The 18,331-nt window shown below is 37.0% G+C and overlaps 1 protein-coding gene across 3 annotated transcripts in view; it reads left to right on the top strand.

Moving 5' to 3' along the window:
• The window catches only part of LOC146402352 (uncharacterized), a 54,117-nt gene extending 36,086 nt beyond the window's left edge, over positions 1-18,031 (top strand). For 2 of the 3 annotated variants that reach the window (XM_084960705.1, XM_084960703.1), the window contains 3 exons: positions 8,968-9,094; positions 9,372-9,473; positions 12,561-18,031. In XM_084960705.1, coding sequence (XP_084816831.1) covers positions 9,061-9,094; positions 9,372-9,473; positions 12,561-14,005 — 1,581 coding nt within the window. In that variant the 5' untranslated portion in view covers positions 8,968-9,060 and the 3' untranslated portion in view covers positions 14,006-18,031. The remainder of the gene's footprint in view (positions 1-8,967; positions 9,095-9,371; positions 9,474-12,560) is intronic. The other variant, XM_084960704.1, reaches the window with a different exon arrangement.
• The last annotated feature ends 300 nt before the right edge of the window (positions 18,032-18,331 follow it).

Here is an 18,331-nt window from a genome sequence, read left to right as displayed (position 1 = left end):
TTAGCAATCCTACTCTAGGGGGTATATATCTATAAAAAAATGAAAACAAGAATTCAAAAAGATACATGCACCTTAATGTTCATAGCAGTGCAGCACTGTTTATCATAGCCAAGATGTAGAAGCCACTCAAGTGTCCATCAATAGACAAATGAATCAAGATGTGTACACACACACACACACACACACACACACACGATAGAATTTTACTCAGCCATGAAAGAAGGAAATTGAGCCATTTGTAGCAATATAACTGAACCTAGAGAATGTTAGTGAAATAAGTCAATGAAAGGCAAAGTATGATATTTATATGTGGAATCTAAAAAGTAAAACAAATGTATTCAGCAAAACAGAAACAGACTCAGATAATGGAAAGAAACTAGTGGTTACCAGTGGGGAAGGGGGAAGGAGGGAGAGGCGAGATAGGGTTATGGGATTCAGAGATACTAACTACTATGCCTGAAGTAGATAAACAACAAGGATATGTTTATATATTGGAGTATAATCTATAAAAATACTGAATCTCTATGCTGTACACCCAAACTAATACTGTAAGTCAACTATACCTTGATAAAAATAAAGTTAAAAAAATTAAGAAGTCATCACCAAACTGAGAGTTATTTAGATTTTATTCAGTTATCTTTTATGAGATTTATAGCTTCACATTCTATATATAGATCTATGATTCATTTTGAGTTAGTTTTTGTAATATATTTTTAATTTTAAACATTTAATTTTAATCTAGATTCTTTTTTGCATGTGGATGTCCAGTTTTTCCAGCACCATTTGTTGAAAATACTCTGTGGTATTACCTTTGTTCCTTTGTCAAAGATCAGTTTGTTATATTAGATGGAACAATATATGGGCACTTTATTCTGTTCCATTGCTCTCTTTGTCTCTTCTTTTGCCACTACCGGACTGTTTTTGTTTGTTTGTTTGTTTGTTTGTCTTTTTAGGGACACACGTGTGGCATATGGAGGTTCCCAGGCTAAGGGTCAAATCGGAGCTGCAGCTGCCAGCCACAGCCACAGCCACAGCACATCCAAGCCATGTCTGCGACCTACACTGCAGCTCACAGTAACACTGGATACTTAACCCACTGAGCAAGGCCCAGGATCGAACCCTCACCCTCATGGATGCTAATCCGGTTTGTTACTGCTGAGCCACAATGGGAACTCCTACCGTACTATTTTGATTGCTGTACCATTACAGTTAGTCTCAAAGTCAGAAGTGTCAGTCCTCCAACTTCCTTCTTCTTCAGTATTGTGTTGGGTATTCTAGGCCTTTGGGCTCTTCATCTAAACTGTAGAATCCACTTACCAATATCCACAAAATAACTTGCCGGAATTTTGATTTGGATTGCATTAAATTTATAGATCAAGATGGGAAGTACTGATGCCTTGACAATATTGAAGTTTACCATTCATGAATATGAAATATTTCTCCATTTACCTATTTGATTTTATTTATTAGAGTCTTGTAATTTCCCTCATAACAAAAATATTGTACATAGTTTGTTAGATTTATACCTGAGCATTTCATTTGAGGGGATGCTAATGTAAGTCATATAGTTTTTAACTTTAAAATCCACTTGTTCATTACTAGTATGTAGGAAAGTGATCGACATTTGTATGTTAACTTTGTATCCTTTATCCTTGCTATAATCTTATATTTAGTTTGAGGTTTGTTTGTTTTTTGTTTTTGTTTTTGTTTTTTTGCTTTTTAGGGCTGTGCTGGTAGCATGTGAAAATTCCCAAGCTAGGGATCGAATCGGAGCTACTACAGCTGCTGGCCTATACCACAGCTACAGCAACACAGGATCCAAGCCATGTCTGTGACCTACACCACAGCTCATGGCAATGTGGGATCCCAGACCCACTGAGTGAGGCCAGGGATTGAACCTGCACCCTTATGGATACCAATCAGATTTTTCTACCACAACAGGAACTCCTGGGGAGATTTTTTTTGTTGATTCTTTCAGATTATCTCCATGGGCAGTCATATGCAAAAATTTTTTTTTCTTTCATAACTGAGATGTTATTGGTTGTTTTGAGGATCAGTACACAGACATTTCAATTTGTACACAATTCTTAACATATGTACCAAAAATCTAAAAAAGTCCTATAGTTGTTACTCTTTCTCAATGGTTATTCCAGTGACTTTACAGCTTAAAATTTGGAGGCAAATTTTCCTTAACAGGATATAGTACCGATATCTTCAAATGTTGATATGCCATTGTATCATAAGTCCCACTAATTCACAATTTAATATCATATACACTATGAACTCAAATTTTCAACCTTTCCCAGCACATTAATAAAATTGCTAGGAAAACCACACCACCACAACCAATGATGTTACAGAGTGCACAAAATTCTGACTAGGAGAGTCAAGATCAAGGAGTGGTTTGCTTTAGGAAACAGTTCTACCAAAAAACAACATGGAAAGAGAAATGTTTTAAAGTGTTCAAAACGTTCAATGCACAACTGACTCCAAATTGCCATTTAGTATGTTTGTATTATAGGATATAAAAGCTACCCCATCTATGGAATGTTAAGCTGACACCCAAGACAATCAAAGCCTCCCATATTCAATATCCCACTATTTTCTGGTTGTACCAAAAGATAAACAACCAGCAAATGATTTCACCTCTTAAAAAAAAACTTTAAAAATGGGATGAGGTGGGATTCCCTCCTTCTTAAAAATGTTTCTAGAGTTACTTAAAAACTTGCATTTATACAATAGTTGATTAAAATGTTCCTCTGGCAGTTCCCATTGTGGTGCAGTGGAAACAAATCCGACTAGGAACCATGAGGTTGCCATTTCCAAGATGCTGCCCAGATCTGGTGTGGGTGTGACTGTGGTGTAGGCCGGCGGCTACAGCTCCAATTGGACCCCTAGCCTGGGAAACTCCATGTGCCTGGGTGCGGCCCTAAAAAGCCGAAAAAAAAAAAAAAAAATTCCTCTGGATTGTACAAGAAGGGAGATGGACCACTGACAGGACTGGACATGTGGTGTTAATCAGACCTGGCATCTTTCTGTCCTGTTTCATCAGAGGCCGGGGTGCTCCTCATTTTTTGTTTTTTTTTTTAGTTTCTCCGTTTTCTACAGGCAAATCTTTTGGTCTCCTGGTTAGTCACTTCAACCTGTTCTCCCTTTGCTCCCCTTTTCCCTGTACTTTTTTGTCTGCAGATTTATCCTTTCCTGCCGCCGTTTTTGGCTTCGTTTCCACTTTTGCAGGAGCGGGTTTAACTGACAACACCGATCTCCTCTTGGGCTCCTCCTTCCTTTTTCAAATGTTTTTTCTGCATGTATTGCTATGATTATGTGATTTTTCCTTTTAGTCTGTTGATGTGATGGATTACATTAATTGATTTACAGAATTCGAACCAGCTTTTTATATGTGGGGTAAATCCCATTTTGTCATTTGTACAATTCTTTTTTAGATATTGTTGGATTGAATTGTTAGTGTTTTCTTGAGATTTTTTTGCCTCTCTCTCTCTCTCTCTCTCTCTCTCTCTCTATATATATATATATATATATTTGTTTGTTTATTTTGCTTTTTAGGGCCACACCTACAGCATATGGAAATTCCCAGGCTAGGGGTCCAATTGGAACTGCAGCTGCCAGCCACAGCCACAGCAATGCGGGATCCGAGCCACATTGTCGATCTATAGCACAACTCATCGCAACACTGGATCCTTAACCCAGTGAGTGAGGCCAGGGATCGAACCCGCATCCTCATGGATACTAGTTGTGTTTGTAACCCACTGAGCCGCAATGGGAACTCCCTGTGTCTATATTAATGAGAGATACTTGGTCCTTAGCTTTTTTTCTTCCTTGTATTGTCTTAGCTGGTTTTAATATTAGGGTAATATTTTCCTTATAGAATGAGTTAGAAAGTATTCTTTCTGCTTCTTTCCTCTGAGATGGTAAAGAATTGGAATAATTTCTTCCTTAATTTTTTTTTCTTCTGTAATTTTTTTATAGAATTCACCAGTGAACCCTTGGTGCCTTCTATTTTGGAGTATTATTAATTACTGATTCAATTTCACTTATACATTTACACCTATTCAGAGTGTTTCATCTTGTGTGACTTTTGGCATATTGTGTCTTTAAAGGAATTGTTCCATTCCATTTAGGTTATCATATTTGTGGGCATAGAGTTATTCATAATATTCCTTTATTGTTATTTTAGTCTATGAAATCTGTAGTGATGTCTGCTCTTATTTCTTATATTACTAATTTACATCTTCCCATTTTTTTCCTAGTTAGCCTGGCTAGAAGCTTATGTATCTTATTGATCTTTTCAAAGAACCAGCTTTCAGTTTTGCTGATTTTGTCTATTGAGTTCCTGCGTTCAATTTCATTGATTTCTGGTCTAGTTCTTACTATTTATTTTCTTCTGCTTACTTTGGATTTACTTGCTCTTTTTCTAGCTTCTTAGGTAGAAGCGTAGACTATTGATTTTACATTTTCCCTCTTTTTGAATGTATGCATTCGTTGCCATAAACTTCCCTCTAAGGACTGCTTTTACTGCATACCACAAAATGGCAAGTTATATTTTCATTTCCTTTTATTTAAAAACATTCTAAAATTTTTCTTGAGATTTCTTCCTTGACCAATGTATTATTTAGAATCGTGTTGTTAAATCTCCACATATTTTGGGATTTTTCTATTATTGATTTCTAGTTTAATTACATTGTTGTTTGAGATTAGACAATGTGTGATTTTAGTCTTTTAAATTTGCTTAATATGTATCTTAGGTCCCAGAATGTGGTCTGTCTTGGTGAATGTTTCTTCAGAAGAAAGGAATGTTTTTTTAGTAATGCAAAACCAGGAGTCCCTTATAGAAAAGATTAATAAGTATGACTTTTGCATACCATTCAAATGATAAACTATCACATATTTTTTCAAATTATCGCTTAACATTAATCTCATGAAGTATCATCTCATACCAATCAGAATGGCCATCACTGAAAAGTCTACAAACAATAAATGCTGGATAGGGTTCAGAGGAACCCTAGGGTTCCCTCCTACACTGTTGTGGGAATATAAATTGTGGTGCAACCACTATGGAAAACAATATGGAGGTTCCTCAGAAAACTAAAAATAGAATTACCATATGATCCAGAAATTCCACTCCTGGGTATATACCCAGAGGAAACCATAATTCAAAAATACATGTGCATTCCAATGTTCATCGCAGTACTGTTTACAATAGCCAAGACATGGATGCAACCTAAATGTCTGTCAACAGATGAATGGATAAAGACGTGATAGATATATACAATGGAATGTTACTCAGCCATAAAAAAGAATGAAATAATACCATTGGCAGCAACATGGATGGAACTAGAAATTATACTAAGTGAAATAAGTCAGACAGAAAAGAAAAATATCATGATATCACTTGTATGTGCAATCAGAAATAATGATACGAAGGGGAAAGGTGCAGGGAAGGGATGGACTGGGAGCCTGGGATTGACATGTGCACACTGCTGCATATGGAGTGGATGGTCAACAGGGATCTGCTGTATATAATACGGGTAAATCTAGTCAATAGTATGTGATAACCTATGTGGGAATGGGTATGTGTGCATGGATAACTGAATCACTTTGCTGTACAGCAGAAATTAACACAATATTGTAAATCAGTGATACTTCAATAGCTTTTTTTTTTTTTTAAATGAGAAAAGGAGTTTCCTGGTGGCTCAGCACCCTAAGGATCCAGCATTGCCACTGCTGTGGGCTCAATCCCTGGCCCGGGAACTTCTGCATACTGCAGACACAGCCTGGTTGTGGGGGGCAGGTGGGAGAGAAGAAAAAAAAAAAAAAAACTTTAGTAAGAAAAAAAATGGCTACAATTTTTAAAAGTTTTCATAGACCAGGAACTCCAATAAGAGGTAGGCAGAGTTACTGATCCTTATGATATTATAAAAATAAGTATCAATATTATGAGAAATATTAATAAGAACTTCCATTTTCATTTCTCATTTTGGCAGAGATGTAGAAATTTGCTATTAATTATGTTGACCATAATCACCATCTTGGTAGGGTGAATCGACTGTCTTAATATCCAAAATATATAAGAATTTATACAAATCAATAGCAAAAATATACAAGGAAACCTCATTTAAAAATGGGGAAAGGACTTGACTAGACATTTTTCCAAAGAAGATATACTAATAGCCCCCGATACATGAAAGTTCTCAGTATCACTAATCATTAAAGAAATGCAAATCAAAACCACATTGAGATATCACCTCACAGCTGCTAGAATGGCTTTTATCAAAAAGACGACAGAGAAGTATTGGTGAGGATGTGGAGAAAAGGAAATCTTTGTACACTGTTAGTTGCAATGTAAATTGGTACAACTGTTATGGACTACAATACAGAGATTCCTCAGAAAATAAAAAATAGAAGTACTATATGGTCCAGCAGGCCCATTTCTGGGTATACATCCAAAGGAAACAAAATCAGTTTATCTGGAAGAGTTTTCTGCATTCCCATGTTCATATTCATTGCAGCATTATTCACAGTAAGATATGGAATCAACCTAAGTGTCTATTGATGGATGAGCAGACAAAATGTAGGTGAGACAGCCATCATTCACTGGGACTTTCTCTTGCCTTTTTGCTATATTGATTTTTTTTTTTTCTTCTATCAGTGTGTGGGTAGATCTACATATAATGGAATTCAGCCGGGAGAAAGAAGGATATTGTGCATTTGCAACAACCTGAATGTATCTAGAGAACTTTATACTAAGTGAAATTAGCCAAAGACAAATACTATGGTTCCATTTATGTGTATATATTTTTTGAAAAAGTCCAACTCATAGAACCAAAATAGAATGGTAGTTGCTAAGGGCTGGAGGCTGGAAGAGATGGAGATGTGCTGGTCAAAGGGTACAAGCCTTCGGCCATAAGATGAATAAACCTGAGAATCTAAGGTACATCATGGTGACTATAGTCAATTACGCTGTTTAGAAACTTGAAATTTTTCTAAGAGAGTAGTTTTTTTTGGGGGGGGGGGGTTCTTTTTAAGGACGCACTTGCGGCATATAGAGGTTCCCAGGCGAGGGGTCCAATCCGAGCTGTAGCGGCCGGCCTACATCACAGCCATAGCAACGCCAGATCTGAGCCTCATCTGTGACCTACACCACAGCTCGCGGCAACTCAGGATCCGTAACCCACTGAGTGAGGCCAGGGATCAAACCCACAACCTCATGGTTCCTAGTCAGATTCGTTTCTTCTGTGCCACAACGGGAACTCCTAAGAGAGTAGATCTTAAGGTTTCTCACTTCTCATTCCCCTGAAAAAGGTCACTGTTTGAGGCCATGGCTACGTTAATCAACCTGATTGTGGTCATCACTTCACAAAGTATATGTGTGTCAAATCGTCACTGTATACTTTATTTGTCTTTTTTGAGGGCCGCAGCCACGGCATATGGAGATTGCCAGGCTAGGGTTCAAATCAGAGTTGTAGCCGCTGGCCTACACCACAGCCACAACAACACCAGATACAAGCTGAGGCTGTGACCTACATCACAACTCAGGGTAACGCCAGATCCTTATCACACTGAGCGAGGCCAGGGATTGGTCCTTCGTCTTTATGGATACTAGTCAGATTCGTTTCCACTGAGCCACGGCAGGAACTCCGGTATACTTTAAATATGTACAATTTGTGAATTTCTCATTAAAGCTGAAAAAAATCTGTTTGTTTGTTTTTTGTCTTTTTTAGGGCCACACCTGCAGGATATGGAGGTTCCCAGGCTACGGGTCGAATCAGAGCTATTGCTGCCAGCCTACACCACAGCCACAGCAACACCAAATCTGAGCCACATCTGCGATCTGCACTGCAGCTTTTGGCAACACTGGATCCTTAACCCACTGAGCAAGGCCAGGGATTGAACGTGCAACCTCATGGTTCCTAGTTGGATTCACTTCCACTGCACCACGACGGGAACTCTGAAAAATCTGTTTTAAATAAAAGAATAAAAAACATTAATAACAAAAGGAAGAAAAAGGCTGCATAGAAGATATATATTTGAGACTTTGGTCATCTAGAAATGTCACATGCACCCTTCACATGAGTATAAATTTTGGCCGGTTAAGTCATTCTAGTCAAGGATTCATTTCTCTCTAGTATTAAAAAATTTGTCACATTTTTTGGTTTTTCCTTTTTCATTTCAGGGTACTTTTGAGCAGGCCATTGTGTTTCTGTTTCTGAGTTCCTTCATGTGACTTGTTTTCTGATTGTTGAACGTGTTAGGATCTTCTCTATATTCTAATTATTCTAAAATTTTATCCTTTGATACCCTGCCAAGGGTCTACCAATTATTTATAACTTGAGTTTTCAGGGAAAATGGGGGAGCAGGAGGATACTCCTCTTTATTGAGAATATACTATGTACCACTTAGCTTTTTAACTGGGATATTACTCTTAATTTAATATAATATATTTTACAATCAGAATGGATTTTAGAGTCTTCATTATGCACAGGAGTTTTTGTCTACAAGAATTAGTTTAACACTAACTCTTGTTCATTCACATCACAGGCATTGACCCCAACCTATTTGCTCTCCATTTCTATGTCTACAAACAAAACTCTCCTATTCTTCATCTTTTTTTTTTTTTTGTCTTTTTGCCATTTCTAGGGCTGCTCCTGTGGCATATGGAGGTTCCCAGGCTCGGGGTCTAATCGGAGCTGTGGCCGCTGGTCTACGCCAGAGCCACAGCAACACCAGATCCGAGCTGCATCGGCGACCTACACCACAGCTCATGGCAACGCCGGATCCTCAACCCATTGAGCAAGACCAGGGATTGAACCCACAACCTCATGGTTCCTAGTCAGATTCGTTAACCACTGAACCACGACGGGAACTCCTTCTTTGTCTACTTTTGTCTTTTTCTTCTCTCCTTCCATCTTGAAATCGTTTTTTTTTTCATTACACAAATTTTTGTTTCAGGAATCTGTGATATTCAAGGATGTGTGCGTCAACTTCTCTCTTGAGGAGTGGGAATGCCTGGACTTGACTCAAAGGAATTTGTACAGATGCGTAATGTTGGAGAATTACAGCAACCTGGTCTCAGTCGGTAAGCCTACCTATCGCCAAAAAGTTATAGTTTGCCCTCTGGCTTATGTGATTTCCCACAGGAAGAATTTTTCAGCTCCCTTCATATATATTTTCATTTTTTCTCTCTATTCCTAACGAAATGGCAGAATAGCTTCATGAGACATAAGGCCAAAGCTCCATCTTCTCTGCTTTTTGTGGCCCTTGCAGTAGTGATATCCTCTTTTATTTGCTGATCACAGGACAAGAATTGAGTGCTGACATCTACAACATAAAAATTTTCTTTCTTCTCTTGTTAGTAGGACTTTCCATTCCCAAGCCAGATGTGATCTCTTTATTGGAGCAAGGCAAGGAGCCTTGGGGTGTTTTTGACAGTGAAATGACAAGGGGCCTGAACCAAGGTAAGTGATTGATGATCATGCAAAGGGAGAGGAATGCAGGATGTAACTCAGCTGCTCAATGAGTTGGCCATATCTTTGAGCTATTTTGAGAAATCTCCCCTCAAAGTCCACAACCGTAAGAAAAAAGTAAACCTCACCATGAGCTTTCAAATACACACAACTCTTCTTTTCTTTTCTGTGTTACTTTCTTCCTGTTCTTAGCAGGTGATTCTGAGGACAAACATCTGCCTTTATTTGGGATCGTATTCCTTTTTTTTTTTTTTCTTTTTAAGACCACATGGAGGTTCTTGGGCTAGGGTTCAAATTGGAGCTACTGCTGGAGTCCTATGCCACAGCCCCAGTAACACCAGATCTAAGCCACTTACAGCAATGCCAGATCCTTAACGCACTGAGCAAGGCTGGGGATCAAACCCACATCCTCGCAGACACTGTTGTCTTGGGTTGGGTTCTTAACCTACTGAACCATAGTGGGAACTCCATCTTATCCCTTCTTACAGGTTCAGTTTGTTTTACCTTTCAGTTTACATATGTGTCACGTTCTTGAACAGTTTGGCATTTAATATGTTCTTTTTTTTTTTTTTTTTTTTTTTGTCTTTTTAGGCCCACACCTAAAGCATATGGAGATTCCCAGGCTAGGGTTCAAATTGGAGCTGTAGCCCCTGGCCTATGCCAACCACAGCAATGCCAGATCCAAGCTGTGTCTTCGACCTACACCACAGCTCATAGCAATGCCAGATCCTTAACACACTGAGCAGGGCCATGGATCAAACCTGCGTCCTCATAGATATTAGTCAGATTCATTTCCACCAAGCCGCAATGGGAACTCCTGTTCAGTTTTTATTCATTACTTTATTTACATATTCATTCCTTCAATCAACACTCCCTTATATTTTGTATGTTGTGGAGGATATTTTTCTGGGAGATACAGAGATTATAAAATATATGACCTATTAAGAAATTTATATCCAGGGGATACAGAAAAAAAAATTTTTTTTTGTCTTTTTAGGCCCACACCTGTGGCATATGGAGGTCCCCAGGCTAGGGGTCAAATCAGAGCTATAGCTGCCGGCCTACGCCACAGCCACAGCAATGCTGGATTCAAGCCACATCTGCGAACTACACCACAGCTCATGGCAACACCGGACCCCTAACCCACTGAATGAGGCCAGGGTTCGAAAATTCTGAAATAGATTCATTCCAAAGGGTTACAATGGAAGGATTTACAAAGCATGGACTTAAGCAGAGATCTCAGGAAAGACATCTCTAAGTGTCATGTACCTCTGAAGACACGCTCACTTTCTTTCAGCATACATCTTTCTCTACATAAAACATTTAATACTAAAGATAAATCTTATGAATGCAGAAAACATAAATATATGCCTGTGAATAAAACTCACAACTTGCTACAAATCGAGAAAGTCATACTAGGTGCTTCCATTGTGGCTTAGCAATAATGAACCTGACTAGTATCCATGAGGTTGTGGGTTCAATCCCTGGCCCTGCTCAATGGGTTGAGGATCCAGCATTATTGTGAGCTGCGGTGTAAGTCGCTCAGATCTGGCATTGCTGTGACTGTGGTATAGGCTGGCAGATGCAGCTCCAGTTCACCCCCGAGGCCAGGGACTTCCATATGCCACAAGTGCAGCCCTAACCCCCCACCCCCCACCAAAAAAAAAGGAAGTCATACTGGCAAAAATTTTTATGCCTATAGAGAATATAAGAAGGCCTTTAGTAGGACTTCAAAACATATTTTATGTAGTACAGTACATAGCAGTATGAAATCCTATGAATGTGAGGGATGTCGAAAGTCTTTGAATTGTGGCTCAGACTTTATACAGCATTAGGTAATTTTTACCAGAGCAAAATCTAATAAATTTAAGGAAAGTGAGAAAGCCTTTACTAATGCCTCACATTTTTTTTTTTCTGTATCAGGATATTCATTCAAGTGAGAAACCCTTTAAATGTAAGGGTTGCATTAGAGAAGTTAATGGTGGTACAGTCTTTATTTGTCATCAGAGAATTCATAATGGTGAAAAATCCTATGAGTGTAATGAATGGAAAGCCCTAAGTCACTCTCTTCTTTTCGCCTTTATATAAATATATATAAAAGCAAGTATATATATAAATAAGCCAAATATAAATAGATATAAATATAGATACACAAATACAAATATATTTATATATAAATATAAATACATATATACAAATATATACAAATAAAATACATGTATATACAAATATATATGTATACAAATACAAATATAAATTATATATAAGCAAATGTATACCTAAATTTTTAAAATATAAAATTGGGTTGTTTGCAATCAACAAATGGTAAGAAGATCTAAAAAGACATTTCTCCAAGAAGACAGACAGATGGCCAAAAAGCACATTAAAAGATGCTTAGACATCATTAATTATTAGAGAAATGCAGAGCTGAACTATAATGAGGTACCATCTCATACCAGTCAGAATGGTCATCATCAAAAAATCTACAGATAATAAATGCTAGAGAGGTTGTAGAATAAAGGGAACCCGTCTACACTGTTGGTGGGATATTAATTCATGCAAGCACTATGGAGAACAGTATGGAGGTTCCTCAAAAAACTAAAAATAGAATTACCATGTGATCGAACAGTCCCACTTGTAGGCGTTCTATTTGGAGAAAACTGTAATTTGAAAAGATACATACACCCCATTGTACATTGCAGCACTGTTTACAATTAGCCAAGATATGGGAGCAACCTATATGTCCTTCAGCAGGGGAATGGACAAAGAAGATGCACACATGTACAACGGAATATTACTCAGGTGTAAAAAAGAACAAAATAATGCCATTTTGGACAGACCTAGAGATTATCCTACCAAGTGAAGTAAGACAGAAAAAGACAAATATCATATGATATCACTTATATGTGGGATCTAATAAAAATGATATCCCTTTATCACATTCTACCAGTATATTTGATCACTATATGTCATTCACATTCATATACATTAAATTCAGTTTAATTCCCCTGTTTATACCATAAATGTTTCAGTTCTTCCAGAAAAAAAATGAATATTTTCTTTTATGCTTTCTTTCAGACTGTGGATCTAGGTGTGAAACTAAGGAATTCTCTTCGAAGAAGGACATTTATGGAATAGAATCATGTCAGTGGTTTTCATTGGGACATCTTACAAAACATGGACTTGACAGTTCTTATTATAGAGATGATTGGGAATGGAAAAGAAAGACTGAGCAAAAACAAAGATCTCATGAAAAAAAATTTAATCAAGTTATTTTCAGCAATGCAAATATACACACGTTCAGTCAGCACACATCTCTTCTTACTCCATATAAAAAAACTTATATTGATGAGAAAGCCTGTGAATACAAGGACAATGAGAAATCGTTTGTGCCTGATTTGCAACTAACTGCACAGCAGAAAATTGATACCCGCAAGAAATTCAGTAAATCTAAGGAATATGGAAAGGCCACTAGTCGAGGTTTAGAACACACTCAGCATCAGATCATGCTTCCTGGTGAATCCTCTGAACATAAGGAATATGATAGGGCCTTAGACTGTGTACAAAGTCAGGGCATTGATAGTAAGAAGAAAATATATGAGTGTCAAGAATGTGGAAAAGCCTTTAGTACTAGTTCAATATTTAAATCCCATCAGAAGATTCACACATGTGAGAAGTCCTATCAATGCAAGTTATGCGGAAAAGCCTTTAGTAGTAAGTCAGCCATTATTCTGCATCAGAAAATTCACACTGGTGAGAAACCATTTGTGTGTAAGGAATGTGGAAAGGCGTTTCGTAGCAGTTCCATACTTACAGAACATCAGAGGATTCACACTGGCGAGAAACCTTATCTATGTAAAGAGTGTGGCAAAGCTTTTTATTATTCCTCTGATCTTAAAAGACATCAGAGAATCCATACAGGTGAAAAACCCTATGAATGTAAGGAATGTGGCAAGGCTTTTAAGAGTGCATCATATTTTTTTATACATCATAGAATTCATACTGGTGAGAAACCCTATGAATGTGAAAAATGTGCTAAGACATTTAGGAGTAGTTCAGCCCTCAATCGACATCAGCGAGTTCATACTGGTGAAAAACCCTATGTCTGTAAGGATTGTGAAAAGGCCTTTTGCAGCAGTTCAAAACTTATAGAACATCAGAGAATTCACACCGGTGAGAAACCATATGTGTGTAAAGAATGCGGAAAGGCTTTTTATTACTCTTCAGGCCTTAGCCAACATTGTGGAACTCACATGGGTGAGAAACCCTATAAATGTAAGGAATGTGGGAAAACTTTTAGTAGTAGCTCAGCCATTGTCCGACATAAGAGAATTCATACTGGTGAGAAACCCTTTGAATGTAAGGAATGTAGAAAGGCCTTTCATCTTTCTGCAGACCTTTCTCAACATCAGAGAATTCATAAGGGTGAGAAACTCTATGAATGCCATGAATGCGGGAAGGTTTTTGTACGTAGTTCAAATCTTAATCAGCATCAAAAAGGTCATGCCAGTAAGAAACTCTGAACAGTATCTGTGGGAAAAGGCATTCCACTATGGATTTTGCCTAATTTGAGACAGGACTTCATGCTAATAAAATATCCCGTGATTAATTTGAAGAGGCTTTTATATTTTGGACTAGTATCCATAAGGATGTGGGTTTGAACCCTGACCTCCTTCAGTGGGTTAAAGATCCGGCATTGCCATGAGCTGTGGTGTAGATCACAAACGCAGCTCGGATCCCTTGTTGCTGTGGCTCTGGTGTAGGCCTCTACCTCTAGCCTGGGAACCTCCATAGGCCACAGATGTGGCCATAAAAAAAAAAAAAAAAAAAAAAAAAAAAAAAAAAAAAAGAGGCTTTTGTTTGCATTTCACAACCTGATTGTCTAAGAATATAGTGTATGTCAGAAAATCTTCATCAACCATTCACTCCTTAATGTCAGAATTTATAAATGTGAATGAGGAAAATGAAAACTTTTCTTGTAGATCAACCTTAAACATCAGACAGTTTATTAAGGAATAACCCTGGGGTTTTATTTCATATTTGCTAATTTAATTCTAAGGTGTTTTTGTCCTGTGCCTCTTTACTGATCATAAAATTATTTTCTAATCAGTATTAAGTTTTTGTTGTGCATTATAGTTCTGAGTTTCTTTCTTTTTCTCCAAGATTCTGCACCCATAACTACTTATCCTCTCTAGTTTCTTTTCCTATAGTTTGGTGATATATGCTTGTTTATATAAGCTTAAGTTTCAGGACAACAATGTAAGTATCATTCCATATGTATATGTGTGCATATGTATATGTATATACATATATATCTGTAATTGTACCTGTACCTTTTTGTGTTATTTTTACTTTTTATATATCTTAATACAAATAAGACCACCCCTTTTTTTTTAAAGAGAGTTCCCTTTTAATCTTAATATTTTATTGTGATTTTTTTAGAGGAATACAAAAGAAATTTTTAAACCTATCACCCATTACAATAATCACTCTCAAATGGTGAAAATTAATATTTAGAAAAATTTCAAAGTAAATGTCATATTTTATAAATTACCTTTTCTATGACAGAATATGTCATAAACAGTCTTCCAAGTCAGTAAAAATTATATCATCATTTTTACTTGAATGGAGTTCGTGTTTATCTGAGTGGCTCTATTATTATTTTGCTAATCTGTTGATAAAATATATTTACCTTCTAAATTTTGCCTTTATAAACAGTGCTCCTTTCAATACCGCTTCCGCATTTTATGTACTCGTCTGCTTTATTTTGTATTTCTGATCATCACCCATGAGTACCTTATACTTTAAATTTTTTTAAACATTACAGATAAGCTAAACTCCCTTTGACTATTTCCCTTACTCTAGTTTCTTTCCTAAATTTGCCACTATTGGCAGTTTCATTCAAGAGCCTTTTAAAATGCAATTGCACACACATATATAAATATATATATATGTATGTGTGTGTGTTTATATTATATATATACTGTTTATACTTTGTAAGAACATAGTACTGCTTTCAATCTTTTTTTTTTTTTTGCTCTTTAGGGTGGCACCTGAGGCATATGGAGATTCCCAGCCTAGGGGTTGAATCGGAGCTATAGCTGCTGGCCTACGCCATAGCCACAGCAATGTAGTACTGAATTTAATCAGTTTCTTAATCAGTACCTCTAAGCTTCTTTGTTTGGGCTCAAATCTACATACATTTCCCCAAGTCTTTTTTTTTTTTTTCCTTTTGTCTTTTGTCTTTTCAGGGCCGCACCCACGGCATATGGTGTTTCCCAAGCTAGGGATCTAATCAAAGCTATAGCCTCCAGCCTGTGCCACAGCCACAGCAACGCCAGATCCGAGCTATGTCTGCAACCTTCATCACAGCTCACGGCAATGCCGGATCCTTAACTCCGCTGAGCGAGGCCAAGGATTGAACCCACAACCTCATGGTTCCTAGTCAGATTTGTTTCTGATGCTCCACAACAGTAACTCCCAATGCTGGATCCTTAACCCACTGAGCAAGGCTAGGGATTGAACCTGTGTCCTCATGGATGCCAGTCAGATTCATTGTCCGCTGAGCCACAACAAGAACTCCTGCTTTCAATTAAGTAGTATACTCCAAGTATAGCAAAATGGAGGAGACTAATAGTAACTGTCATGCGAGTGTAATGAGGATTACAGAAGTTAATGAACTGATGCGTGTCACTGCGGAATTGTTCAGTAAATGTGAACAACCACTATCTTCATCTATTTATAGAATGGTGTTTGACCCATGATATATATATGCAATAATATGACAGTTCATGTTGGAAAGAAACTTAAAACCAAAGTTAAACAAAGGTGTTAAAATGTGGTAAAGCTTTCCTACAGAACTCAGTCTTTGTGCTGAATCATAACATTCTGGAGTGAAAATGTACATAAATATGTCTGGAGTGGTTGAGACCACAACTATCACAGAATAATGAGAAGAAGACAAAAACAGTAATATTATAAAACACATTATCTAACATAGGAAAGCACATGGGGAAGCCAAAATATCTAAATACCAATCCAGTTCTCATCTGAATTACCTTTTGATTAAGGGTGAAACCAACACAAATTAGTTTCACTAGGAGTAAATTATAGTGTGTATTCTACATAGAAAATGGTGCCTGACAAAACTGCACAGAAAATTTACAGCTCTACATTCGTGGATGTACTAGAAAAATTTTAAATGAGTATATAGTTTTGAGAAACTAAAAAAAAGTCCCACAATTATCTAAAGACAATGGGATGTATTTGTAAAAAGGAAGGTGAAAATAACTGAAATAAGTGAAACATCTGAATGGATGAATAGCACAAATGGTGTTTCTTGAACCAAACAATGTGGATATTCTGGTCAGAAAAAGAGGATAAGCATTGTGACTGAGAAATTGACATTGCTACAAATTAGAGATTTGGGGGGCAACTTATATACCCTTTTTGCTAATAATTTTGAAGAAAGTAAAATGCTTATTCTCCAAAAACAAATCTCCAGAATTGAGTCAAGAGAGATGAGCACAGAAATCCAATAAAAACTGGACAAAACAGCTAGCCATTTCTAAAGAAATTACTTGACCCTTTTTATAGGCAAATTTTAGAATTCCCAATTCTCTTTAAAGAGCTCCTCATAGAATATTTAAACATGAAAGCCTGACATTTAATTCTATGACTCTTGCATAACTTTAAACAAAGTAAAACAAAACTGGTACTTCCAACCATGAATATTTGTGCAACATCATAAATCAGTAATTTAAAATCACAAGTGTAGTCAGTTGAATCTAGATGATTGTTCACTCCAGAAAAGGCTGAAGAATATTTCTACAATTTACACAAAGTCCAAATATTCTTTGAAAAAAATGTTGATCCATGTGACATAACTTCTTCTACATCAAAAATTCCCTTTAGCATTTAGTGGTACATGTATTTTGCTAATAAATTATCTCAGCTTTTGTTGATAAGAATAAGCATTTTATCTTAATATTTGGATGACACTTTCTGGATTTAGAATTTTAGGTTGACAATATATATGTCCTATTTTTCTGGAGAACCCTAATGTATCCAGGCTATGAACATCTATGGGGGACATTATCCTGCCTATCACATGCTGCCAGTTTTGCAAAGTGGCTATGCTATTTTGCATTCTCAGTAGCAATGTTTGAGATTTCTATTTGGTCCACATCTTCACTAGTAATTGTTCTGGTGAGTCCCTTTGATTTTAACTATTTTACTGGGGATATGGTAGAATTACCCTGTAGTTTTAATTTGCGTTTCTTTGAGATGTACTATTTTTTGGCATCTTTTCCTATGCCATTTGTTAGGCATTTAAATATACTTTTTGTAAAATGGCTATTCAAGCCTTTTGCCTATTTTGGGGTGGGTTGTCACTTTTTCTTATTGATTTGTAGGAGAATTCTTTTATATTTATAATACAAGTCCATAATGTATTACAAAAACCCTTTCAAAGTCTCTGGCTTATCTTTTCACTCTCTATATCTTTGATGAACATTTCTTAATTTTAATGAAATCGACATTTTATCTTTTACAATTTGTATTTTTTGTGTCCTGTGTCCCTTCCCTGGATCCTTATCTGACCTTATCCCATAGGTTCCATTGAGATTCCATTCAGATACATTCCTGGCATATCAAACCATCCAGTTTGTGGTACTTTGCTGTGGCGGCCTTAGGAAACTAATATACTGGTTGATGGTGTCAGGCAAGTGCAATGTCCGAAACCTAAGGAGATGTCGTTACCTAGTGGTCGTATCTTTTTGCCACAGGCTTCAGTTTCCTTAATTGTCAGTTGGTGACATCTGCAGCTCAAAATACTCATGAGGGCTGAC

This window comes from Sus scrofa, chromosome 6 (genome assembly GCF_054392235.1).
Source record: "Sus scrofa isolate SSC_HxYL_T2T_F1_AM1 chromosome 6, Sscrofa_HxYL_maternal_Yorkshire_Landrace_v2.0, whole genome shotgun sequence".
In the NCBI taxonomy this organism is placed as follows: Eukaryota; Metazoa; Chordata; class Mammalia; order Artiodactyla; family Suidae; genus Sus; species Sus scrofa.
This window is presented reverse-complemented; position numbering and strand designations above follow the sequence as displayed.